This window comes from Dipodomys merriami, unplaced genomic scaffold, assembly GCF_024711535.1.
Source record: "Dipodomys merriami isolate MVZ:Mamm:240054 unplaced genomic scaffold, mDipMer1.0.p SCAF_19, whole genome shotgun sequence".
Lineage (NCBI taxonomy): Eukaryota > Metazoa > Chordata > Mammalia > Rodentia > Heteromyidae > Dipodomys > Dipodomys merriami.
In genome coordinates, this window is record NW_027203270.1 from 16674036 (window position 1) to 16701961 (window position 27926).

Consider the following 27926-nt stretch of genomic DNA (forward strand, 5'->3'; position numbering starts at 1 on the left):
TTAGGACTCAGTGCAGGACCAACCCAGAAGGGACAACATGGGGATTCTGGGAGTGGGGTGTGTGGAGAGACTGAGTTTCTAGGCGAGCCTTGGGATGAGGACCAATGGCTGGACCAGACTTACACTTCCTTGCCTTTGGTAGTGAGGGGAGGCTGGGCAGAAAGGGAGTTAGATGAGGGCATTCTGCTTAGGGTCTTGGGTGGGGGGCATTGTGGAGCAGGACAGGGCCAGGATAGAGCTTTATTAGCTCCCACTTTCCTCCTTGCAAACCCAAACAACTATCCACAGAGACTACTCCCAAGAAACCAGGTCCTCCTTCCCATCTCTAAGTGTAGCCAGATGTTTAAGATGCTGGGCAAGGTTACCAACTCCGAATACATTAGGAAACTCTAGGCTGGCCTGTGGAAGGGGAAAGGATCAGTTTGTCTCCCACCACCCCTTCCCTCCCTGAGCACAGTCTGGTCCTCTGCAGACTACTAAGAACTGAGCTGGGAACGAACGGCTCTACACCAGGCCCTGCCATCAAATGCACTCCTAACCCTGAGGGTCTATGTATGCTGCTTCCTTCCCCCCACGCCCCCCAAACCCCACATCCCAAGTCCAGAGGCCGGTGGGCCTCAGATTCTCCACCAGAGGCTCTGGGTGGGTGGCCTAGCCTTCTAAGGGTTTTGGAAAGTGTTCGGTGCTCACCTGCAAGGACCTGTAAGTGGGGTAGGGACGGTGGCTTTCAATTCACAGCAGCACTAGCAGGACCTCTCCCGGGAGGAGGAGGGTTTGTCCTGGCTGAGGGAGGCAGCCAAGGGGTGCAGGAAGGCCTAGAGGTGTCAATACTACTCTGTGATCCTTCTAGTCCGACAACCCAGCAGTCCCCACTACCCCAAAGGATTGTCATCTTTCCTGGAGACAGGACAGGACCTGACACCCCCAGCCCTCCCTTCCCCCGCTCCTCAGCAAGGTGGGGACAGATTAGAATAACTGCCAGTCCACACACACACACACACACACACACACACACACACACACACACACACACACACACACACACACACACACACACACACACACCCTGCTGAGCGCCCACACAACGCAGCTCCCTGGAGAGAGGGGAGAACTCAAAGCTTCAGAAACATGGGGCAGGGTGGGGGTGGAGGGAATACAAAAGTTGGGGGGGGTAGCTCTAGGATACCGGAGCTGGGGCTGCCACCAGGTCCACCTGGGCGGGGCAGCGGTCCCCAAGCCCCTAAGGACCTGCCTGCAGGGGTGCGGTGATCCGGGGGCCCGCATCCCCACTGACCCCTCTCCCCGCCAGCCCCTTTCCTACTCAGGGCCCCCGGACACGTGGGGTGCACTCGTCGGGCTCCGGCAGGCCCCCGATTGCGGGCTGCCTTGGTCAGGGGGCTCCAGAGGCGAGGGCTGGCGTGGGCCGGGGGCGCCGGGCCGCGGAGGTCTCCGGGGGTAGAGGAAGAGCGCGGGGTCGGGCATGGGATCGGCGTCGTCCAGGGCGCCGCCGAAGGCGCGGTCCCCGGTGGCCCAGTCCCGGCCGGGGACCTTGGCGGCGGCGGCGTCGGGCGGGCGTCGGGCTCGCGGGACGCGCCGGCGGGGCCGCGGCTCGGCGGTGGCCCCGGGGCCCGGGCGCGGGGCCTGCAGTCTCTGGCGCGCGGCGTGCAGCTGGCAGGAGAGGTAGGCGGCCGCCTCGGTGTGCTTCTGCAGCTCGGTGCCCAGCACGGTGGCGCGGTGGCTGCGCCGCCGCAGCTCCTCCAGGAAGCGGCGCTCCTCGGCGCGCAGGCTGCAGCGCAGCGCCGACACCAGCGCCTCGCGCTGCGCCACCTCCCGCCGCAGCTCCGCGTTGGCGGCCGCGCGCGCCTCCAGCTGCGCCTCCAACGCGCGGCACTGGCTCTCCAGCTCCCGGGACGCCTCCTCTGCGGGGAGGGACAATGGGGGAGAGGTGATGGGGGCTTCCCCTCCCTCCCCATCCGCGGCTAGAACCCTCCCACCACCGCCCCGATCACGCGCCCCATGGGTCTCTCAATGTCAAATCTTTCCTGATCGTTTGTATTTGTTCTGGAGTCCATGGTTGAACCTCGTTTGGGTGCACTGTGTCCACGAGGCACTGGGTATACACAGGAGACACAATAAAACGGCCCCTGTGACGCGTACAGCGCACTAGGTGAGCTACAGTAAATAATCGCAAGTAGACGCCAGGTTGGCACTGTGACATGAGCCGGGAAAAAGCAAATCAATACTCATTGTCACAGGAGGATGTGACCAGATCAGAGAAAGCTTCCCAGCAGGAGAGGTTTGAGGCTCGGACCTGGTGGATAAATAGGTCCTTCTCTGGGAGAGGGGGTTACAGACAAGAGGAGCAGCTTGTGCAAAAGCCCTGTGGTAGTAAGATACAGCATTGAGCAGGGAACTGACAAAGCTGAGGATGTACACAGGAAGGGAGAAATCCGTGTCCTGATTTTGTCTGTTTACTGGGCTACTCTTTGCCTTTGCCCTTGTGACAGGTTTCAATCTTGGGTGTACACTGGAACTATACAGAGAGCTTTTAAAAATAGGGCTTCCTACGGTTGAGAATGTGGCTTAGTGCCTGGGTTCGATTCCTGGGTACCACATGAATAAAACTGAAAAGAAAAATACTGTTTTCTAGCGGGGCACTTGGTTGCTCACACTTGTAATCCAAGCTACTCAGGGGGCTGAGAATGAGGATCATGGTTTGAAGGCAGCCAAGGCAGAAAAGTCCTAAAGACTTTTATCTCCAATTAACCAGTAAAAAACCTACAGTGTACCAGGCACTGGTGGCTCACACATGTAATCCTAGCTACTCAGGAGGCTGAGATCTGAAGGTTGCTGTTCAAAGCCAGCCCTGACAGAAAAGTCCCTGTGAGACTCTTTTTTTTTTTTTTTTTTTTTTTTGTCGGTCGTGGGGCTTGAACTCTGGGCCTGGGTGCTATCCCTCAGCTCTTCAGCTCAAGGCGAGCGCTCTACCACTTGAGCTACAGCGCCACTTCCGGTTTTCTGGTGGTTTATTGGAGATAGGAGTCTCACGGTCTCTCCTGCCCGGGCTGGCTTTGAACCGCGATCCTCAGATCTCAGCCTCCTGAGTAGCTAGGATTACAGGCGTGAGCCACCAGCGCCCGGCCCTGTGAGACTCTTATTTCCAATTAACCACTTAAAAATTGGAAGTAGCTCCAGTGGCTCAAGCCTGTAATCCTTGCTACTCTGGAGCCTGAGATCTGAGGATCAAGGTTCAATTGCCTGGGCAGGAAAGTCTGTAAGACTCTTATCTCCAATTAACCACCAGGAAACAGGAAGTGGTGCTGTGGCTCAAGTGGTAGAGTGCTAGCCTTGAGCTGAAGAGTTCAGGGACAGCGCCCAAGCTCATAGTTCAAGCCCCACAACTGACAAAAAAAAAAAAAAAAAATCAGAAGTGGGCTGTGACTCAAAGTGGTAGACAGCTAGCCTTGAGCATAAGAACTCAGGGACAACGCCCAGGCCCTGAGTTCAAGCTTCAGCACCCATGCCTAAACAACCAACCAACCAACTAACTAACTAAATAAATAAATGCTGTTTCCTGGGTCCTACCAAAGACTATCTGAATGGTACCTCTGGGGTTGGCCTGGGAAGTGATACTGCTTAGATCTTAACCAGCCCATCAAGATGAACACAACCAGAGATGAGGAGCCTGTCCTCTTGGATCATAAGCCCCACCTTCCCTACTGAAAGTGGCACTCATGAGGATTATGGAGCTCCTAGGGAGCTAAAAGTCACAATCATAAAAATCCAGTGACAGGAGGATGAAGAAAGTTCTTAAACCCTCTGAGAGAAGAAGAAAAATCCCCAAGACACTGTGATAGCTAGTGGTTTGAGTCCTGGTGGCCCTAAAACCCCTTCAGATGAAGGATGTCATACAACTGTCCTCATCTTGTGTCTGGGATATGTGCCCCTTCCTTTGAGCACCTAGAGGTTACCTAAGGTTGCCAATTAAGGAGGCAGGAAGAATTGGTTCTAGATTATAAGTGTTTAGATGATCCCTAGCTGGTGCTTATATACATGAAGCTTAAAACCTCCAGCCTTCCCAGATACCAACTTCATCATGTAGCTCTTGAACTATAAGCAACACATCAATATGACAGGAAGTCTGTTTTTAAGAACTATCCTGGCTAAGAAAGACTATTTTAGCTTTAGGATTTATTTTTAGCTAAGCTGTGCTTTCACAGACAATGTACTTCACAGACAATGGATAACACAGTCTTCCTTGGAGATTCTATAACTTGGTGATTAAGATCTCAACAAGACTATCTTTCCCATACCCCATTAAAAATGAATTTGTTAAGCTGCGCACTGGTGGCTCACGCCTGTAATCCTAGCTACTCAGGAGCCTGAGATCTGAGGATATTGATTCAAAGTCAGCCCAGGCAGGAAAGTACATGAGACTCTTATGTTCCATTAACTACCAGAAAACCGGAAGTAGCACTGTGGCTCAAGTGGCAGAGTGCTCACCTTGAGCTGAAGATCTCAGAGACAGGACTCAGGCCCAGAGTTCAAGCCCTATGGCCAACAAAAATAAAAATAAAGGGCTGGGAAGTTGTCTCAGTGGTAGAGTGCTTGCCTCCCATGCATGAGGCCCTGGGTTCGATTCCTCAGCACCACATAAGCAGAAAAAAGCTGGAAGTGACACTGTGGTTCAAGTGGTAGAGTGCTAGCCTTGAGCTGAAGAGCTGAGGGACAGCACCCAGGCCCAGACTTGAGCCCCACGACCGACCCCTCCAAAAAAATAAGTACATAAAAATAAAAATAAAAATAATGATTTGTGATTAAAAAAACAAAGTTTACTATCATCAACACACATATTATATATATCTATATGTATATATATACATATGTATTTATATATGTGTATATATAAATATACATATCTATCTATCTATACTGTGCCAGTCTTGGGGCTTAAACTCTGGGCATGTACACTGTCCCCTGAGCTCTTTTGCTCAAGGTTAACTCTCTACCAATTCTACCACTTGAGTCACAGCTCTACTGCCAGCTTTTTGGTGGTTAATTGGAGATAAGAGTCTCAAGATTTTCCTGCCTGGGCTGGCTTTGAACCACACACACACACACACACACACACACACACACACACACACACACACACACACACACACACACATCCACCACACACACATATGTGTGTGTGGTGGTGGTGGTGACACTTTTTTTTGTTGTTGTTTGTTTTGCCAGTCCTAGGGCTTAAAACTCTCGGCCTGGGCATTGTCCTTGAACTTCTTTTGGTCAAGGCTAGCACTCTACCACTTGATCCACAGCTCCACTTCCAGCTTTTTCTGTGTATGTGGTACTGAGGAATCAAACCCAGGGCTTCATGCATGCAAGGCAAGCATTCTACCATTAAGCCACATTCCCAGCCTGACACTGAGGTTTAAGCTCAGAATTTTACGTTTGCTAGGCAGGCACTCTACCTCTGAGCCAAACTGCTAGTCTATCTTGATCATTTTTCTCTTTGTGCCAGTACTTGGGGCCTGGGCTCTGTCCCTGAGCTTTTGTGCTTAAGGCTAACACTCTACCACTTGAGTCATAGCTGCACTTCGAGCTTTTTTTTTTTTTTTTTTTTGGTCATGGGGCTTGAACTCTGGGCCTGGGTGCTGTCCCTCAGCTCTTCAGCTCAAGGCTAGCACTCTACCACTTGAGCCACAGCGCCACTTCCCGTTTTCTGGTGGTTAACTAGAGATAAGAGTCTCACAAACCTTCCTGCCAGGGCTGGCTTTGAACAGTGATCCTCAGATCTCAGCCTCCTGAGTAGCTAGGATTACAGGCATGAGCCACTAGTGCCTGGCTCTCAGCTTTTTCTTTTTCTTTTTCTTTTTTTTGGGTCCAGTCATGGGGCCTGAACTTTGGGCCTTGGCGCTGTCCCTCAGCTCTTCAGCTCAAGGCTAGCACTCTACCACTTGAGCCACAGCGCCACTTCCGGCTTTTTTTTTTCTGCTTATATGGTGCTGGGGAATCGAACCCAGGGCCTCAGGCATGCAAGGCAAGCACTCTACCACTGAGCCACCTTCCCAGCCCTCTCAGCTTTTTCTTGATGGTAATTGGAGATAAGAGTCTCAGCCTGACTGGTTGTTTTTGGAGTCTTATAGAATTTCCTGCCAGGCTGGTTTTGAACCATGATCCTCTGGTCTCAGCCTTCTGTGTAGTTAGGATCACAGGCATGAGCCACTGGCACCCAACTTCATCTCAGCCATTTCTTTTTTTTTCAGTTGTGGGGCTTGAACTCTGGGCCTGGGCGCTGTCCCTCAGCTCTTCAGCTCAAGGTTAGAGCTCTAACACTGGAGCCACAGTGCCACTTCCGGTTTTCTGAGCGGTTTATTGGAGATAAGAGTCTCACAGCCTTTCCTGCCAAGGTTGGCTTTGAACCACTATCTTCAGATCTCAGCCTCCTGAGTATCTAGGATTACAGGCGTGAGCCATGGGCACCTGGCCATCTTGGAGATAGTTTAGTGTAACACATCTCTAAGACATCTTTTCTTTTCTTGTTATTACTGTTAGTAGTAGTAGAGTTTCTATGCTGGTACTGGAACTTGAACTCAGAGCCTTGCTTTCTTGCTCAGCTTTTTCCACTCAAAGCTGATATCATTTACTTTTCTTTCTTTTCTTTTCTTTTTCAATCTGAGATCAGAACTCAAACTTGGTATCTGACATATTCACTCACTGGCTAGCACTTTACCAAATGTGTCATACCTCTAACTTCTGATGCTCTTTTCCTGAGTCACAACTCCAGTTCCATCTTTTCTTTCTTTCTTTTTTTTTTTGGGTCCGGTCATGGGGCCTGAACTTTGGGCCTGGGCGCTGTCCCTCAGCTCTTCAGCTCAAGGCTAGCGCTCTACCACTTGAGCCACAGCGCCACTTTTGGCTTTTTTCTTTTTGCTTATGTGGTGCTGAGGAATCGAATCCAGGGCCTCAGGCATGCAAGGCAAGCGCTCTACCACTGAGCCACCTTCCCAGCCCCATCTTTTCTTTTTTTTTTAATGAGGGGTTCTCCCCACTGACCACAGAGCATTGTACTCCTAACCTGACTTATGGAATCGTAACCCCTTTGTACAACAACAACAACAATAATAAAGAGGGGGTCTCCCTATGTTGCTCAGACTGAGGACTACTTAGAGGGATACCCTGCCAAAGATCTTTAGAACGTTTTTATCTTGCAAAATCTCTACCCATTGAGTCCCATCTTACAACCCCTACCTCCATATTGAGTGAAGTCATTCTATGTAGACAAATGTTTTAATGGAATTGCTATAATGGCTCTGAATCATGCTTTTGTAAAATGAAGGATTTGCTAAGGTTGTGGGTCTTTCTTCTCTTCACCTAGACTAAGTTGCGTGGAGCCGAGGACCCTGTGCTGTCAAACGCTGCCTCTTGCAGGGTGTAGAGGCAGAGGTGAGGTCACTTGAGCAAGGATGGTAAGGGCTGGGCAGGCATATCTCAGATGAAGCAGACCAGGTAGAAGTTGAATCTACAATGCTGTCTTTCTGCTTTCCTTTCCTCTGTCTATTTAAACAGATGTGGACCTAGGCTACTCTGTGTGGCAGTGTAGGTTCACTGCATGTGGCCACTCAGGTGAAGGGGCAAGTTGGGGCTAATGCCCTGCTCTCTACTCATTAAGATGAGGAGTGGCAGTTCCCAAGTCTAGGCTAGGAGAGGGCAAAAGTGTAGATCCTAAGGGTTGACTGAGCCCCATGGCACTTCCCAGGAGAGATCCTTCTCTTACCTTGCTGGTGAGATTGGGCCTCTCTCATCTCCAGATCATGGGTCAGTTCTGGAGAGAAAGAAAAGAAAAGTGCTTAGTTGAGTGTGTGTGTGTGTGTGTGTGTATGTGTGTGTGTGTGTGTGTGTGTGTGTGTGTGTAGGTAGAGGTGGGGGGGGAGAGAGAGGGGAGGGCAGAAAGAGAGAGAGAGAGAGAGCGCATACAGAAGGGAGGAATCAGGAATCACAGATCCCTGGCTACTCAGGAGGCTGAGATCTGAGGATCAATGTGTGAAGCCAGCCCCACCAGGAGAGTTCATGAAATTTATCTCCAATTAACTACCAACAAACTGGAAATGGAGTGGTGGCTCAAGGATTAGAGTGCTAGCCTTGAGCAAAAAAGTTCAATACTGGTGCATATGCACACACACACACACACACACACACACACACACACACACACAGATTAGTAAGTGACACACATGCAGATTAGTAAGTGGCACCCACTATATTTATGGCCTGGCAAGGGGAAGAGACTTGCCCAGAGCATATTTGGCAGGCTTAATGTCAAGCTCAGAGATCTTTTTGTTTTGTTTTGTTTTGTTTGTCAGTCATGGGGCTTAAACTCAAGGCCTGGGAGCTGTCCCTGAGCTTTTTCACTCAAGGCTAACATTCTATCACTGAGCCGCTGTGGTTTTCTGGTTGTTAATTGGAGATAAAAGTCTCATAAACTTTCTGGCTGGCTTTGAACTAGGATCCTCAAATCTCAGCCTCCTGAGTAGCTCGGATTACAGGCATGAGCCACTAGCTCCCAGCTTCAGAGATCTTTTCAGTGCAAGCTTTGTGCCTGGGCTTGGGGATTAGCTAACCCCTATGGGATAGATGAGGCTGGCTTGTTTAGGGCTTCAGGAGTATCTATTCCTTCCTAAAGGTGATGTGCCAACCAAACAGCACAGCTCTGGTGGACCATTGCTACTAGAGTACAGAGCTGCCTGAGGAACCTGGAAGTGGGCAGTGGCTATTTACCAACAAGGATACCTGCATTTCATTACTTTCAGGGCCAGGAGGGCTGTCAGCACTGGTCCCCACCCTCACTTTGCCGGGGAGAGGGGCTTAAGGAGGACAGCGCCACCTAGTGTCAGAAGATGCACTGTCTTTGGTGTGGTGTTGAGGGGGCTGGACAGAGAGGGTGGAGCAGGCACCAAAGGGCACTGGTGTAGGAACAGGTTCCTCCTGGATGCTGGTGCCCATCTACCACTGTTCTCCTTGCCCATCCTTTCAGTCCTCCTTCTTTGGACCCCTTAATGTCTCATTTCCCAGTCCAGACCCTCCACTGGTCCCTCCAACTCCACCAGAGCTGTATTGTACAGTAGAGGTATACTATATAACTCAGTAGTAGGACACATACTTAGGCATGCAAGAGGCCATGGATTTGAATCTTGCCAGCAAGGTAAAGGAGACTGGGAAAAGAGCAGAAGGAAGCCAGAAACCACAACAGCCTACTTTGGGGCACCTGAGTGTTGTCTGTAGGATCACGGCCTAGAGTCCAAATGAAGAGTGTAGAAACTGGGGGCCTGGAAGGCAGCAATTCTCTGGGATCACTGTCCAGCAGCACCTACAGAGGCAGGCCTGTGAAGCCTGCAGCCCCCTGGCCTGTTCTTCTGCCTTCACAGGGCTTTCTAGACACCAGGGGCTTTTGCCAGAGGTCCCTTCTCTGGGGAAGCTACTTGTTACCAGGAGACAGAGGGCCCCAGGTGCCTGAGCTTCTGCTGTGACCTGAGCCTGAACCCCTTTCTTGGGTCCCTTGAGGACTGGGGTGCCTCTACCCTTGGGGCTTTCTGAGACCAAGCTGTGCCTCCTCCAAGGCCTTGCAATAATAGCCCAAGGGACCCTGGACTAAGTTCAGAAACCTTAGCCCAAGAGGTCTGGGCTCTGCCACTAACTCCCCCAGGGTTGGTTTCTCTTTAGCCCTCAACCACAGGAGGAGACAGAATCCCAGCTGCGCTCTGCTTCCCCACTGTGGCAAATGTCCCTGCCCACCTTCTGATCAGAATCTCCATGGGTTCATACGTGAAAGCTGAGATCAGATACACTTGTGACCTAGGACTCTTAAGTTTTCTCTTCTGGAAGATGGAAACAGAAGAGCCCCTCCCTTGTGAGGGAATGTTGCCAGGATTAACAACAAAGAGTACTTAGCCTTGTGCCTAAGGGCAGGGCTTGTCATTGTCCAGGCTGCTACACCAGCCCGTGACATACCGACCACCTCTTAAGCCCTGAGTGTGGAGTCCTCAGCCATCCATCCATCCACTTCCTCACCTTGGAGACCTGCTCCTATTTTCCAGTGTTTGTCTTTTTTTTTTTTTTTGTAGTTGTTGTTCCTCTCCCTTCTCCTCAGCATCTCCCTCCAAGGGAGGGTCTTACTCAGTCATGTCAGCCCCCAGGGTGGCAGTGCCAGTGCAGCCCAGAGTTATTTTTATCCCCTTAATCAATAACCAAGACACTGCAGGCCCATGCCTGTCATCCTCGATCTGAAAAGGGCAGTGGGTGGTGGAGGTCCTTCTGTTCTTGCCTGTTACATTTTGGATCTGGCCTGTGTCCAGATCTTCAGAATGAGGGCAAAATGAGCAGAAATTAGAGCAACTGTTGTAAAGTTTTAGGATCCTCTAGACTCTTCTTCTATGCTTTTAGTACAATGAAAAGGTAGCATCAAGATGGGGTGTCCTTATAGGCCATCCCGGTCCCCTGGGCTGGCCTCTGCTGCCATCTGGTCTTTGAGGAAAGACTGCTGGGACCCTGGCCTGCAATGTGTGGTGTGTGTGTGGAAGGAAGCCCTGGAGTCAGGACAGCCGGTATAGTTCTAGAAGTCAATTTGTTGTACAAGTGGATCACTCAAGTCCTTTTAGGCCTCAGTTTCCCTCTTGGGAGGGAGAGCTTCCTGTGACCAAGGGGGAAGAGGTAGAAGTCTAGGTATTTTGGAGATAGAGAATGTCCTGAAAGATGAAAAGCCATTCAGGATTTGGAGTCTGCAGCTCTGAGTTCTAATTCTGACTCTGCCACTGGCATACTGTATGACCCTCTCTCTCTCCCTCTCTCTCTCTTCAGGCTGCAGTTTACTGACTCATACAATAAATTGGGTTCTTTTAGCTGAACCACTGGCTCTAAAGCCTGCACTTGGAGACTCAGCCACATGAACACTTGGGCCATAGCCAAGCCTCTGGGAGGCCCAAGCACCTCAGGCCACAGGTCCAAGAGAGGAGGCCAAGCCTAGATTTCCATTCATCCTTTGCCCTACTTACAAATCCAATCAGTTGCCAGGACTCTTCCTTCAACTCACTTCCCACTGGCACTCTGTTTCTCTTGATTTCTCTCCCTGCTCATTTTATCAGCTCTGCCTCTGGTCTCCCAACCTCCCTTTCTCATAGGTCACTTTTCCTATGACTTCTGTTTGTTTGTTTTGCAAATCCTGGGGCTTGAATTCTAGGCCTGGACAATGTCCCTGAGCTTCTTTTTTTTTGGGGGGGGGGGTTCGATTGTGGGGCCTGAACTCTGGGCCTGGGCGCTGTCCCTCAGCTCTTCAGCTAAGGCTAGCACTCTACCACTTGAGTCACAGCTCCACTTTGGCTTTTTTTCTTTTTTCTGCTTATGTGGTGCTGAGGAATCGAACCCAGGGTCTCATGCATGCAAGGCAAGTGCTCTACCACTGAGCCACCTTCCCAGCCCCAACTACTGGCATTTTCTTTTTTTTTTGGCCAGTCATGGTGCCTGAACTCTGGGCCTGGGTGCTGTCCCTCAGCTCTTCAGCTCAAGGCTAGTGCACTACCACTTGAGCCACAGCACCACTTCCAGCTTTTTCTGCTTATGTGGTGCTGAGAAATCGAACCCAGGGCCTCATGCATGCAAGGCAAGCACTCTACCTCTGAGTCACCTTCCCAGCCCCACTATTGGCATTTTCTGTTTATGTGGAATTGAAGAATGGAATCCAGGGCTTCATGCATGCTGGGCAAGCACTCTACCACTAAGTCATATTTCCAGTCCTCTCTATGACTTCTGGTAATGCTGATCAAGTAGTACTTTGTTGCTTAAAAACCCTCAGTGAATCTCCCATACTTAAGAGCGCGGGTCAAAGTCCTTAGCTATCTCGGCATTTGTCAGTGTCTTCCACCGCCTGGCTTGTGCTGCATTTCTCAGCATGCTTCTTGACGCAGAGCCTTCTCCAGTGAAGCAGAACTTTTCCTGAGTGCTTGCCTCCCACCTTCTGGCCTTAGCTATGGGATTCCCTTCATTCTGAATGACTTTCTCACTCACCTTCCATTTTATCTCAGCACATCTACACAGGAAGCTAGGTGCTCTGTCTTGGGAACCTCTGCCGCCTTCATCACATGCGCCTCAACTCCTGGGGCCTGCTTTCTTTTCTGTATTATTATTATTACTATTATTAAGAAGGCTGGCCTGGAACTGATGATCTTCTTCAGCCTCCTGAATATTGGGATTACAGGTGTGCAACCACTCAAGGAAGCTTCTATTATGCTATTTCTGTGTGTGTGTGTGTGTGTGTGCGTGTGTGTGTGTGTGCGCGCGCGCGCGCGCGCGCGCGCGCATGTGCTGGTACTGGCAATTGAACTTATTCCTTAACTGTTTTTGCTTGAGGCTAGTGCTCAATCACTTAAGTCATACCTCTATTTCTGGCTTTTTGGTGGCTAATGGGAGATAAGAGTCTCATGGAGGGCTGGGAAGGTGGCTCAGTGGTAGAGCACTTGCCTTGCATGCCTGAGGCCCTGGGTTGGATTCCTCAGCACCACATAAGCAAAAAAAAAAAAAAGCCGGAAGTGGCGCTGGGGCTCAAGTGGTAGAGTGCTAGCCTTGAGCTGAAGAGCTGAGGGACAGCGCCCAGGCCCAGAGTTCAAGCCCCACGACCGGACCCCCAAAAAAACAAACAAACAAAGAGTCTCATGGACTATCCTGCCCTGGATGGCTTTGAACCACAATCCTTAGATCTCAACCTACTTACTGAGTAGCTAGGATTCCAAGTGTGAGCCACCAGCGCCAGGCTCTGCCATGCTATTATTACTTACTGGGATGTATGTTACCTTGCACTTCTTGAGAACTGGGAGATGCTCTGTGGACATTGGGACAGGAATCCCCAAGAATGGGGAACTTTTCTTTTTTTTTTTTGGTCGGTTGTGGGGCTTGAACTCTGGCCTCAGCTCTTCATCTCAAAGGCTAGAGATCTACCACTTGAGCCACAGTGCCATTTCCAGTTTTCTAGTAGTTAATTGGAGATAAGAGTCTCACAGGGACTTTCCTGCCCAAGCTGGCTTTGAATCATGATCCTCAGATCTCAGTCTCCTGAGTAGCTAGGATTACAGGTGTGAGGCACCAGCCTCAGCTTCTAACTTTTCTTTTCTTTTTCCCCAGTCCTGGAGCTTGACCTTAGAGGCCTGGGGCGCTGTCCCTGAGCTTCTTTTGCTCCAGGCTAGTGCTTTAACACTTCAGCCACAGTCCACTTTGGGCTTTTTTTTAGTAGTTTACTGGAGATAAGAGTCTCATGGACTTTCCTGCCTGTGCTGGCTTAGAACCACAATCCTGAAATCTCAGCTTGAGATTTCCTGAGTAGCTAGGATAACAGAGCTACCCAACTAGTCCCCAAACTCTTATGTTACTACCTTGAGTCTTTTCCTCATCTAGAGAAAAAGGTGAAGGATTGGTGTGAGGCTCACAGAAAGCGATTTTGTGGATGGTGACAGTGACACAGGTGTGTGGCCTCACCTGAGCAGCGTTTCTGCAGCCTCAGGATTTCCAGGTGCAGGTCTCGCAGCAGGGCCATCTGCTCCTTTTTCAGGAAGCTGATGTGGCGTTGCACGCTCTGAATCTGATGCTCCAGGGACACGGTATCCATGGCAACCCAGGCCTGGGCCCCACCTGGAAAGGACCACAAGGTGAACTCAGATCTTCAGAGCTCATCTACTGCTGCCTGACTTTCAGATTCCTCATCAACCCTTCTGGTTTTTTTTTGTTGTTGTTTTGTTTTTTTCTGTCAGCTGTGGGGCTTGAACTCAGCCTGGGCACTGGCCTTGAGCTCTTCAGCTCAAGGCAAGCACTCTACCACTTGAGTCACAGTACCACTTCCGGTTTTCTGATATTTAACTGGATATAAGACTCTTACTGACTTTCCTGCCTCAGCTGTCTTTGAATCGTGATCTTCAGATCTCAGCCTCCTGAGTAGCTAGGATTACAGGCGTGAGCCACTGATGTCCAGGCTTCTTCTCTGTTTTTGTTTTTAATTTTCGGGGGATGTGGGGGTTGAACCCAGGTCTTTCAACTTGTAAGCATCAGTGAGCTACACTCCCAGTCCATTTATTGAGACAAGAGCATCTCTGTGTATCCCAGGCTGATCTCCAGCTTATGATAATCACCCTACCTCAGCTTCCTGAGAACTGGGATTACAGGTATAAGCCACCACATCTGTCATATGTCCTTTACTCTGAATCCTCTGCCACCATTTCATTTCCCTGTAGTAACTCACTCAAGCTTCATGAGCAAGCTGGTGTGTTGGTAGAAGTATAAGTATTCTTATTAAACAGGCAAAGAACCAGAGATCAAGGGAGAACTGGCTTCACATTTTGCTAGTAACTTTAGCATCTTTTGTTACTCAGAAGAAATGGAACAGCCAAGCCAACAAAGACATCTCAGGCCTAGCCTGTCTCTTAATGGCTGAGTGACTTGAGGCCAGCTCTTTCCCTCTCTGGGCTCTCAGTCTTCTCATGGGTGAACCCTGAAGTCACTCTGCCATCCCTCAGGTACCTCACATCCAGGTGACCATCAACACATGAGTTGTTCTGAGCACAGCAATCCCTTGTTCAATCCCAGTCCTTTGGCTAAGCCAAGACTCTGAGCTCCAACAAGTTTGGGCAGAGGCTGTCTTGCTGAGGAATGTTCTAGTAACACTTTGTGGGAGAAGGCAGGAGGTGGAGTGCCCTTTTAAAAGAAGAAAGGAGCCTGATGTAGCTCATGCCTGTAGTTCTACCTACTGGGAGATGCAGTTAGGAAAGTCATGCCTCAAGACCAGTGGGGTGGGGTGGGATGGTGGTTCAGGCCATTTGGAGCTAAATCACAATACCCCGTCAACAAAGCTAAACAAAGGAAGGATGGAAGAGGGCAATAAGGATGCACATGCAGTGAATCTGTGGTGGAAAACAAAGTCAGGCACTGTAATGGACAGGGTAGTAGGCACATGGGAAGCCTAATGCTTTCAGGGCTGTTCAGCTTTCCCTCTGACTGGCCCTCTTGCTAGTGATTTCTGTGACGATCAGTATTCTGGCAATTCAGAGGCAGATGGCAAGAACATGGGGCCCAGAGCTCCGAGGCCTAGAACTGCTCTCCATTGCTCTCCTCTTCCCTCCCTTTCCCTTTCAGGGCAGTTTGAGCTACCTGGAGACCAGGTAAAACCCAGACTCTAATAAAAACAAGCAAAAAAGCAAAGAAACAAACAATAGGGCTGGGAAGGTGGCTCAGTGGTAGAGTGCTTGCCTTGCATGCATGAGGCCCTGGGTTCGATTCCTCAGCACCATGTAAGCAGAAAAAGCCAGAAGTGGTACTGTAGCTCAAGTGGTAGAGCTCTAGCCTTGAGCTGAAGAGCTCAGGGACAGTGCCCAGGCCCAGAGTTCAGGTCCCATGACCGACAAAAACAAACAAACAAAACAAAAAACAATAAAAAGAGGGTAGATGTAAGAAGAGTAAGGGGCGAAGTGTTTTTAATCCTGGTGGTCATCCTTGCTACTCAGAAGGCTGAAATCTGGAGGAGCTCCATTCCAACTCAGTCCAGGGGGAAAAAGTCCTTAAGACTCCATCTCAAAATAATCATAAAAAAAGTATCTGGAGTAGACATGTAGCTCAAGTGGTAAACTATGTTAACTAGGCAAAAACAAGTGTAGCAAACCCAGAGATCTAGATTTCAAACCCCAGTACCGGGCTTGGGGGTAGGAGGGATGGATGTGCTGGTCTTAGGATTTGAACTCAGTGCCTAGGCACTGTCCCTGAGCTTTTGTGCTCAAGGCTAGTGCTCTACTACTTGAGCCACAGTTCTACTTCCAACTTGGTGGTTAATTGGGGACAAAGAGACTCATGAATTTTTCTGCCTTTGCTGGTTTTGAACCACAATCCTCACATCTCAGACTCCTAAGTAGCTAGGATTAGAGGCATGAGCCTCCAGCACCTAGCCCACAAGAACTTTTGAATAATATTGTGACTAATCTGAGCAGTATAGTCTAGTAATAGAGCACTTGTCTAGCATGCAAGAGGTCCTGGACGTGTTCCAGCACTTAAAACAAATTACTTAATGATTTTGGAAGTTAGGAAAGAATTTTGGGTAGAGAAAGGACAAAATATAACCTGTGTTCTTTGCCAGGTACTTCTGGCTCATGCCAGTAAATCCTAGCTTCTCAGGAGGCTGAAATCTGAGGATTATGGTTGGAAGCCAGCTAGGAAAGAAAAGTCTAAGAGACTCCATCTCCACAACAACCAGTCAGGTTGGAGGAGTGGCTCAAGTGGTGGAGCACAAGTTATGAGCAAGCAAGCCAAGTTACAGGGCAAGGCCCAGTACTGGTAGAAAAGGAAAAGGAAAAGAAAAATCACACAGGCCTCTGTGGGGACAGCACATTATAAGTCAGAGGAGTAGCTACAAAGAGGTCAGCTGGAGCCTGGTGCCGGTGGCTCACACCTATAATCCTAACTATTCAGGAGGCTGAGATCTGAGGATCTCAGTTCAAACCCAGCCTGGGCAGGAAAGTCTGTGAGACAATTATCTCCAATTAACCACCAGCAAACCGGAAGTGGCACTGTGGCTCAAGAGGTAGAGCACTAGCCTTAAGCTGAAGAGCCCAAGGATAGTACTCAAGCCTAGAGTTCAAGCCCCAACACTGACAAAAACAACAACAACAAAAGCCACAAAGAGGTCAGCTAGGAAAATGTACAATGGATCAAGGTAAGAGATGAAGGTGGCCCAGACTAGAACTGTGAACTGTAGGTGAAGAGAAAGAGAACTAGCTTCCTGCCTGGAGTTTTGCTTCCATGCCCCTACCCCCTGCACTTTCCATATGGAGTCAGAATTCCTTTAGCAAATACAAGTCTGATCATTCTTCCCCGTCCCCAACTTAGAACTCACACAGCACACAGCGCCAAAACTAACATTCTAATCAGATCCTACATATCTGCCCTTGGCTCTCTTAGTCCTTATCTCTGTCCCCACTCCTGCCTCCATCCCAGCCACTCTGGCACCCTTACTGTTCCTGAACTTGCCAAGCACTCTTGCCTGGGAGACTCTGTGTGTGCTGTCCCTTCTGTCAAAGATTCCCTTCCCCAAGACCTTTTTCCCTTCCTTCATTCAAGGCTCTGTTCAAATATTACCCCTTTCTTGCCTTTCTTGCATCACCCATGTAAGATGAATCCTTGGTCATTCTGCACTCCCTTACTCTGCACTATTTTTCTTCCATGGAGTTATTATACGTGTGCGTATTGAATTTCTGTTTATTGTCTGTTCCCTTGCTAGACTGTTAGCAGCAGAAGACGAAGGACTTTTGTTTTGTTTCCTCGGCACCCTGGTACCTGGTATAATACCTGCTTCCTAGGAGGTGCTTTGTACACGTGAGAGGGGGTTGTGGGAATGGGTGGACCGATGAAGGGCAGATTTACAGAGAAGGTAAGCTCAAGATACACATTAGGTTTGGCATGCCCAAGAGACCTCGAACAAGAAGAGATGCCAAGCAGATTGTCCATACACTGGGGTGCAACTCAGGAAAACCAGGTGAGCTGAATGTTTATGTGGTCATCTGTTAGGATGTATGTACCTGTACCTCGTGTGTGTGTGTGTGTGTGTGTGTGTGTGCATGTGCGTGTGTGTAGTTGGTGATTGAATCCAGAAATGCCTCAATGAACTATATTCCCAGCCCTTGAAATTTTTTTTGAGACATGTCCTCCTATGTATCTGAGGTTGGCCTCAAAATAATGATCCAGCAGGGCACCAGCCGTGCACCAGTGGCTCATGCCTGTAATCCTAACTACTCAGGAGGCTGAGATCTGAGGATCACTGTTCAAAACCAGCCCGGGTTAGAAATTTCCCATGAGACTTTTATCTCCAATTAACCACCAGAAAACTGGAAGTGGTGCTGTAGCCCAAGTGGTAGAGCATCAGCCTTGAGGAAGAGCTGAGGGACAGCGCCCAAGCCTAGGGCTCAAGCCCCATGACCAACCAAAAAAAAAAAAAAATAATGATGATCCACCTGTCTCAGCCTGCTGAGTCTTGGGATTACAGGTGTGACCTATCACACCAGCTTTGTGTGTGTGTGTGTGTGTGTGTGTGTGTGTGTGTGTGTGTGTGTGTGTGTGTGTGTGTGTGTGTGTGTGTGTGTGTGTGTGTGTGTGTGTGTGTGTGTGTGTGTGTGTGTGTGTGTGTGTGTGTGTGTGTGTGTGTGTGTGTGTGTGTGTGTGCTGGTCCTGGGTCTTGAAAGCAAAGCATGGACTCTGTCCCTGAGTTTTTATGCACTCGTTAGTGCTCTACCACTTAATCTGGTAAGTTAGGTTAGTGCTCTACCACTTAAGCCACAGCTCCACTTTCAGCTTTTGGATCTTTAATTGGAGATAAGAGTCTCACAGACTTTCCTGTCCAGGCTGGCTTTGAACTGAGATCTGAGCCACCAGCATCCAGTTTCATTTGTTTCTAATCTATGCATGTCAGGTGCTTACCTGGAAGATACAGGTTTTTAGGCCTGGAGAGACAAAAGATCTGTTCCCAATCACCAGAATGCAAATGATGGGTGAAAGCCCTTCCACATAGCCCTGGAGCCTGGAGCTGGGAGCCTGGAGCCTAGCCACTGAGAGAGGCTGAGCCAACCAGCTGTTTCTGTCCTCTCCCAGAAGGACTTGAGCACTTGCTTCCAACTCGGCAGGCTGCTTTACTCAGGGCAGAAATTTGGGTCACAAACAATCTTGGCAAACCTTCTTTCTTAGACATTATTGTGTAGTTTGTCTGGGAGGAGTGGGGAAGGGGGAACTAGGGACATCACAAATCTCTCCGTGTGGCCAAGGAGTCACAAGCATGTCAGCAGGCCAGAGCCAGGAAAACAGCAGAGATGTGGTCCTAGAACTTTTGGGTTTCGGTTGCTTGTCTCCTAGACTTGTCGCAGGCAGCTGAAGGGTTAGCGCTGTCAGTTCTATCTTCTCCCCATTCCCAGCCCTGAATACTCAGCCTTCCAAGTGCAAGGTGAAGATTTCCTTCCCCTCTCTCCACTGTCCTCAACACCTCTCACCTCCTCAAAGCCTGCCCTGCTCTGCTTCCATCTTGGTACCTGCAGTTCTTTCTAGGTTAATGAAAATAAATAAATGAGTAAATAAACAAAACATTTATTTTTCTTACAGAGTATATATATATATATATATATATATGTATATATATATATATATGTATATTTGTGTGTGTGTGTGTGTGTGTGTGTGTGTGTGTATGTGTTTGCTAGTTCTGGGGCTTGAACTCTGGACCTGGGCATTGTTCTGGAGCCTCTTTGTGCTCAAGGCTAACACTCTACTACTTAAGCCACAGTGCAACTTCTGGCTTTTTCCAAGTAGTTTACTGGAGATAGGATTCTCATGAACTTTTCTGCCCAGGCTGACTTCAAACCCCAATCTTCAGATCTCAGCCTCCTAAGTAGCTAGGATTACAGATGTGAGCTACCAGCACCCAGCATATATATATATATATATATATATATATATATATATATATATATATATATATATATATATGTATATGTATATACATACATACATATATTGTGTGTGGATAATCTCCAAAATATAGCAGGACCTATGATATAAGGCTCACATTTTGTTATCATTGTTGAAGACAGAGTTTCACTTCTGGGTGACCCAGAAGTGATGATCTTCCTACCTCTGCCTTCTAAGAGCTGGGATTATAGGTGTGAACCACCATACCAGGCCTAAGGATTCATAATATAGAGAGTAATTCCAAGTAATTCTGGACACATCCCTCATATGTCTGAAAGAAACAAATATTTTTCTCTTGGGGACTGCTGGTAGAAGAAGCCTTCAGTGCTCATAACCTCAGGCATCAGCAAGGTGGCAGGCTCAGGCTTACTCTCTGAGGCCTGTCCCTTGACCCCTGAGAATATCCAGCCCCTACTTGGCTCTGGAATTTCCAAGCCCCCATATTCCTTTCTAGCTTTCTGCCTACAATTGACTTATATATTGGAGATTTAATTATCTCTCCAATTAAGTTATTATACACACACGCGCACACACACACATATTTGTGCTGGTACTGGGGCTTGGACTCAGAACCTCCCATTCTTGCTTGGCTTTTTTGCTCCAGTGGCACTCATCCAAGCTCTCTCTTTTTTTTTTTTTTTTTTTGTCTTGTTAGTTGTAAGGCTTCAATTCAGTGTCTGAGTGCTGTCCCTGAGCTCTTTTTCTCAAGGCTAGTGCTCAACCCTTTAAGCCATAGCACCACTTTCATTTTTGTTGTTGTTGTTGGTTGTGGGGCTTGAACTCTGGGCCTGGACACTGTTCCTGAGCCTCTTTGTGCTCAAGGCTAGCACTCTGCTACTTGAGCCACAGTGCCACTTCTGGTTTTCTGGAGATTTATAAGATGATTTCTTCGTTGCTTTGTATGTCCCTCCCCCCCCACAGTATAACCCCTGTTTTCACTGTATTTGGTGTTGGTATAATTTGGGGAGGGGCAGGGAAAGAACAAATTGTTTAAATAGGGATACAGGTGGACCCACTGCAACAATAAGATGTACAAGACCTTATGTCAAAAAACAAACTTTACAACTTTGGCATGGGGGTTGGAGTGGGGGTGGGGGCTGTGGGGGGAGGGAGATGGAAGGGATGGTATGGGGAAACAAAGGAGGAGGCAACAATGCTTGATAAGAAATGTACTCATTACCTTGCTCATGTAACTGTAACCCCTCTGTATGGTATTTTCACAATTAAAAAAAAAAAAGAGTCTCATGGAGTTTCCTGCCTTGGCTGGCTTTGAACCATGATCCTCAGATCTTAGCCACCTGAGTAGCTAGGATTACAGGAGTGAGCCACGGGTGCCTGGCACTCACTTCCAGTTTTTGAGTGGTTAATTGGGAGATAAGAGTCTTACAGGGACTTCTTCCCTGGCTGGCTTTGAACGATGATCCTCAAATCTCAGCCTCCTGAGTAGTTAGGATTATAGGCTTGAGCCACCAGCACTTGTGGAAGCTCTGTTTTTTCTTTTTTGGGGTTATTTTTTTTGTTGGTCATGGGCCTGAACTCTGGGCCTGGGGGCTGTCCCTCAGCTCTTCAGCTTAAGGCTAGAGCTTTACCACTTGAACTACAGTGCCACTTCTGGCTTTTTCTGCTTATGTGGTGTTGAGGAATCAAATCCAGGGCCTCATGCAAGCAAGGCAAGCAATCTATCACTGAGACAACTTCCCAACACCTGTTTGGTTTTTTGTTTGTTTGTTTGTTTTTGTTTTTGTTTTTTTTTTGCTGGTTAACTGGAGATAAGTCCCCTTGGAATTTTCTGCCTAGGCTAGCTTTGAACTTTAATCCTCAGATCTCAGCTCAGGAAAAAAACTAGGATTATAGGCGTGAGCCATCAGTGCCCAGTCCTCTTCAGTTCTTACAGTTCTTTGAATTGAAAGAACAAGAGGAAAAAGGGTTAGAGGTATGGTTTAAGTAGTCAAGCTCCAGTCTACCAGGTGTGAGGCCCTAAGTTCAAACTTCAGTACTATCAAGAAGGGAAGGAGGAAGTGGTGTTCAATTGGTAGAGTGCTCATCCTAAGCTGAAGAGCTCAGGGACAGTGCCTAGGCCGAGTTCAGGCCCCACAACTAGTTAAAAAAAAAAGGGGGGGGAAGGGGAAGGGGAAGGGGAAGGGGAAGGGGAAAGGGAAAGGGAAGGGAAGGGAAGAGAAAGGAAGGGAAGGAAAGGAAAGGGAAGGGACGGGAAGGGGAAAGAAAGAAATACAAGTGCTTCCAGAGTTATCTGTCAATGGTTTAAAGATTCTGCCCCACAGTGCTCAAAGTTCTGCAGAAGGGCCTCAGACACTGCCAAAAGAATTGGGGTTAAAGAGCAGGGCTGGAGGCTTTATTTTTTAACTGTCCTTTAAATGTCTTATGTTTGTGAAATCATTGGAGAAAAGCTTTCTGCTAACCAAAGGTCTTAAAACTACTTTTATTAATTACTTGTTATAATTTTTTTTGCAGGGTTGGGGATTGAACTTATAGCCTCACATATGTGAGGCAAGTTGCTCTACCTCTGAGTTACATAACTCCAACCACTGAAAATTACTTTTTTTTTTTTCCTGGTTGTGGGGCTTCAACTCAGGGTCTGGCCTCTGTCTCTGAGCCTTTGTGTGCTCAAGGCTAGCACTCTACCACCTGAGCTACTGTCCCACTTCTGGCTTTTTCTGAGTAGTTTATTAGAGATAGAGTCTCAGCTTTCTGATAGCCATGATTATAGACATGAGCTACTGGTGCCCGGCTTGCTTATCTATCTATCTATCTATCTATCTATCTATCTATCTATCTATCTATCTATCTATCTATCTATCTATCTATTGCCAGTCCTAGGGCTTGAACTCGGGGCTTGAGCGCTGTCCCTGACCTTCTTTTGCTCAAGGCTAGCACTCTACCAATTGAGCCACAGTGCCTCTTCTGTTTTTTTTTCTGTGTATGTGGGTACTGAGGAATTGAACCCAGGGCTTCATGCATGCTAGGCAAGGACTCTATCACGAAGCCACATTCCCAGCCCCCAGCTTACTTTGTTTTTGAGAGAAGATCTTCTTATATAGTCTAGGCTGCCATTGACTTGAGATCTATTGTCACCACATCTGGCTGACAATAACTCTTTTTTTGGGGGGGGGGCCTGGTCGTGGGGCCTGAACTCTGGGCCTGGGCGCTGTCCCTCAGCTCTTCAGCTCAACGCTAGCGCTCTACCACTTGAGCCACAGCGCCACTTCTGGCTTTTTTCTTTTTGCTTATGTGGTGCTGGGGAATCCAACCCAGGGCCTCAGGCATGCAAGGCAAGCACTCTACCACTGAGCCACCTTCCCAGCCCCTGACAACAACTCTTACACTTCAGTCTTTCCTTAGATTTCCTATATCTCACCTTTCCCATGCTCTTTAGTGGGCTCTATGTCCCTGTGGCCTTTTCTGCAGGCCAGGCAGAGGGGATCCTTGCTCTTTGGTATCATGGAGTTTTTCATTCTGTACTACCTCTCATTCTTTTTTTGTTTGTCAGTTGTGGGGCTTGAACTATGGGTCTGGGCACTGTCCCTGAACTCTTTAGCTCAAGGCTAGTGCTCTACCACTTGAGCCACAGTGCCACTTCCGGTTTTCTGGTGGTTAATTGGAACTAAGAGTCTCACAGGCTTTTCCTGCCTGGGCTGGCTTTGAACCGTGATCCTCAGATCTCAGCCTCCAGAGTAACTAGGATGACAGGTGTGATCCAACAGCACCCGTTGACCTTTCACTCTTTGATCCAGTGTCTCCTCCTATTTCAAATTCATTCTTAGTGCTAATATTTATCGAACCAATAAATCTTGCCAGGCATTGATGGCTCATACTTGTGATCCTAGCTACCCAGGAGCTGAGATCTGAGGATCATGGTTCAAGTTCAGCCTAGACAGAAAAAGTCCATGAGACAGCTATCTCCAATTAACTATTAAGAAACTGGAAGTAGAACTGTGGCTCAAATGTGCTAGCCTTGAGCAAAAAGCTAAGGGGCGGCAGCTGAGGCTCTGAGTTCAAGCCCCAGAACCAGCACAAACAAAACAACAAAAACAAAAGAAAAAACCCAAATCTCACAGCTCATTTTATGAAAGTACCGTTCTTTGAAAATTCTTTAAGGATATACAGCTTCTTGTTCCAAAGGGAATGTTAAACTCTTTCTTACAGCCAGGGTATGTATATTAGCTATGATAGGTATGGCAATTCATGAGTAAATAAATCAATCGATATGTTCTTTACTTTTCTTAGTCATTATTCCTCTTCGTTGCCTGACTCAGAGATCTGGGGTGGGAGGAGAGAAGGAACTCAAGAAGCCTTTCTGAAACATGGCACGAATAGATGGACACAGGCAATAATGCTAAAACTAATATTAGTGCCAGTAAAGTCTCAGCAGTTTTTTTTGGCATTTCTGTATATGAATTTATTTATGTTGAAAATGATCTTATGCTGAAGGTCCCATTAGTTATCTGCTTCACAGATAAAGCAACAGAGGCTCCCATAGATAAAGAGTCAGAGAAGAGCTGGGCACCAGTAGCTCATGCCTGTAATCCTACCTACTCAGGAGGCTGAGATCTGAGGATCGCGGTTCAAACCCAGCCTGGGCAGAAAAGTCTGTGAGATTTTTATTTCCAATTAACCACCAGAAAACTCAAAGTGGTGCTGTGTTTCAAGTGGTTGAGCTCTGGTCTTGAGCTAAAGAGTTGAGGGACAGTGCCCAGGCCCAGAGTTCAAGCCCCATGACCACCCACCCACACCCACACCCACATACAGAGTCAGAGAAGAGCCTGGCAATGGTGGCTACTTATATCTGTAATCCTAGCTACTAAGGAGGCTGAGATCTGAGGATAGCTGTTTGAAGCCAGCCTGAGCAGGAAAGTCTCTGAGGTTCTTTTTTTTTTTTTTTTTTTTTTGTCGGTCGTGGGGCTTGAACTCTGGGCCTGGGAGCTGTCCCTCAGTGAGCGCTCTACCACTTGAGCTACAGCGCCACTTCCGGTTTTCTGGTGGTTTATTGGAGATAGGAGTCTCACGGTCTTTCCTGCCTGGGCTGGCTTTGAACCGGGATCCTCAGATCTCAGCCTCCTGAGTAGCTAGGATTACAGGCGTGAGCCACCAGCGCCCGGCTTCTGAGGTTCTTATCTTCGATTAACTGCCAAAAAAGCCAGAAGTGCAGCTGTGGCTAAAGTGGTAGAGCAAAATAGTTCAGGGACAGCATCTAGGCCTTGAGTTCAAGCCCCAGAACTGGAGAGAGAGATGGGGCTGGGATGGGGGAGGGGGAAGAGCTTGTTCTGGCACCTAAGACCACCCCCACTGAGAGCTAATCCTGGAATGTAAGTCCTCTCCCAAAGCAAACTCAGTCCACATTTGCAGGCTGATCTCTGAGATTCTCTCTCTCTTTCTGCTCTTGGGACAAACTCTCCCTTTATCCACAGAGAGCTTCTGACTAATATATATATATATTAATATAGTACACTATATTAATATATATATATATATATAATATTACAGTATACTATACTCCACAGGGTCTTTGCCTCCTGAAACCTGACCTCTTCTTCAGGTCCCAGCTCCAAAACTATCTTTCCCAGGAAACCTTCCTTGAACCCCCCATCAGTGCTAAAATGACTCCAGCATCTGTGTCCCCCAGGCCACCTGTGGGAATTTGGTGGTAGCTAGCACCACACTATGCCATCCATCAAAGTCTGCCATCCATTATCCATGTGTGCACCTGGCTGCTGTTCTTAAGACTTCAGCTCCCTGCAGGCAGAGCTCTGTCTCTGGGTCTCCCTTGCTAAGGAATAACAATGTAAACAGAGTTGGGAATCATCAAGTCAAATAAGTGCGACTATTAAAAAATAATTACCACCCCCACCAAGTCCTTGAATCTCTAGAGGACTTGAGTCTGGAACAACGACTTGGCCTTCAACTCATGTCTGGGGATCTGTCTGCTACTTAGCCAGGGATACAGCCACATTCCCCAGGGACCTAGGGGTCCTCTCCAACTCCATAGCCCCTCCTGCCCAACACCCCTCAACTCTGGCGCCCTCCCCCTTCCGAAGGTCCCAAGACCCCCCCCCCCCCCCAATTATCAGCAAAGCAGGCACATGGGAGCGAGGTGTATGGGGAGCCTGGAGCCCCCACCCCCACCCCCTTTCAATCTTGAGGTTCTGCCCGGTTTGTGCCTAGAATAGGACTCCCGGGGAAGGCAGGGGCGGGGGATGTGCGGAGACTGAGGAGGACAGGGAAGACAGGCGCCCGAGGGGCCGGAAAAGACAGGCAAAAAGGACACGAGTGTGGAGGGAGGCACAGGAGGTGGCGGGGCTCCACCTCGGCTGCTCTGGGCCCCCCGCCAGCGCCGGCCTGGGCCCGGGGCCGGGCGGCGGAGGACAACTTCGGCCGGCGGCCCGCGTCCCGTCCGCCTCCCGCGCGCTGCGGTGCCCGGCTCCGCGCCAGCTCCCCGGGCGGAGCCGGGGCTCGGCCGCGCGGCTGCCAGCCCGGGCCGCCGGCCAGCGCCCACCCTCCGCGCCCACCGACCGGCCTCCTCACCTTCGGGACCTCCGGGAGCGCCCGGCCGGCGGGGCCCGGGCCCGGGCCGGGGTGGGGAGCCGCTGTGCCCCCCGCGCTAGCTGTGCCCGGGGTTCCGCAGCGCGCGCCCCGGCTGCGGCGCCATCAGCTGCTGCGAGGCCGCGGGGTGGTCGGGCCGGGGATCCGGAGAGGGGTCCCGGGGGCTCCCAGAGCCCCGAGACCGGGGGGGTTCGGGGCGGGATCCGGGCGTAAACACCCAGCAACGTGACCGGAACTGGCGAACGAGCTGAAGCGGGCGGGGGGCGGGCGAGATAAGGGGGGGGAGGGCGGGACCTGCGGCCGGCTGGGAGGGGCCGGGGGCGGGGCGGGGGGGGAGGAGGCTGGCGTTGCTCCGGCGGGGGATGGGGGGACCCCGGGGGCCCGGGGAGTCCCAGGAAATGGGCCTAAGGACCCCGGCGGGCGGCGCAATTAGCGGAGCTGCTTTTGGCTGGGAGCTAAAAAGGGAATCCGGGGAAGCCGGGGATCCTATTGGCGATTTGAAGACCTGGAGAGCGAGGGCGAGACGACAGATCAGCACCGCGGACAGCGCCCAGGCCCGCAGGCCGCGCTCCGCGGCGCCCATCAGCTGCCCAGGACACCGGGCATAGCAAGGGGGAGACAATTCCCCGCCGCTTAGGGGAGGGTCAGGGTGGGGACCAGCTATCCCGGGACTTGGAAATCTGCCCCTTGTTTAGGCGCCTACGAAGCTGCGCCAGACCTATGTGATCTTGGGTGAGTCACAACACCTCCCTGGGCCCTAGTTGATCAGATACCTCATTTTCTCCCCAAGATGAGAGTTCCAAAGGAAATCATTTGCAAACCCTGAAATCCATTACCAGGGCAAAACATTGATGTTGACCAAGTGCCACATACAGGAGCCTTCTAGAGTCTCACTATTGCTTAGAATTCTCACTTCTCCAATATCTTCCTCCTCTCTAGCCTTTACGCTCCTTATCTATAAAATGGGAGTGTTAATGGTCTGCACAGCTCATAAGATCTTTGGGTCTTCTGAAGATTAAATGAATTAGTACCCACAAAGTGCTCATTAGGCATTTGTGCTCACCATGGCTGATGACAAGGGACCAGGTGCACTGTGTGAGTGGCAGGTGGCTCAGGCCTCCCTTTGGGAGAGCTCATTTCCATCCCTGACTTGAGAGACCGGAGGGAAAGGCAGAAGAGATTTGGATCAAAGGAATGGTTTGGCTTTTCCCATTCCATTGCCAGCCACATAGTTCTTGATCTTTCCTTCTAGGCCAAATTTTCAGAGAAGTTCTTTCCATATGGGGGGGGGGGAGAGAGAGAGAGAGAGAGAGAGAGAGAGAGAGAGAGAGAGAGAGAGAGAGAGAGAGAGAGAATATAGGTCTCATTATGTAAGCAAGATGGGCCTAGAACTCACCATACTATCTGAGCCTCTGAGTGCTGGGATTACAGGAGCATATCACCATATACCATACTCCACTTCCCTGTAAATCTCTAAGGCTTAACTGGATTTTTGTATCAATAAAAGCTTTAGCTATTTCTGACATATTCTAAGCCTCAAAGAGTTGAAGGAACGACTGTCTTAGGTAGCTTGACAGGCAGAAGAGTTTGTATTTTGTTCAAAGGCCTCTCAGATGCCACCTGTAGGACCTCTAGCTTCCAGCTGTGCTGTGGGTGGCTCCTCTTCATTCTGTCCAGGAAGGAATTCCTTGAAGAGGAGCCGAAAGGCCAGCCTGGTCCTGCTTTCTAGATCAGTGCTGTCTTTCCTAGAGGACAGTATTCCTATGTTGAGTACATCCATCAGGCGAATGGGTTCTGATGAATAACCTGCATGCTCTCTGTCTTATGAGATGTGA

General features: G+C 49.3%; 1 protein-coding gene across 1 annotated transcript; it reads right to left on the bottom strand.

The window, feature by feature from the left end:
- Positions 1-1317: 1317 nt before the first annotated feature.
- Ccdc92b (coiled-coil domain containing 92B) lies at positions 1318-26263 on the bottom strand. Its single transcript, XM_070026894.1, has 4 exons — positions 26074-26263; positions 13525-13677; positions 7784-7831; positions 1318-1919 (listed from the first exon to the last, which is right to left on the bottom strand). Exons 2-4 carry the CDS (start codon positions 13652-13654, stop codon positions 1318-1320), a joined length of 780 nt encoding a protein of 259 aa, XP_069882995.1. The 5' UTR covers positions 13655-13677; positions 26074-26263.
- Between the last annotated feature and the right edge of the window lie 1663 nt (positions 26264-27926).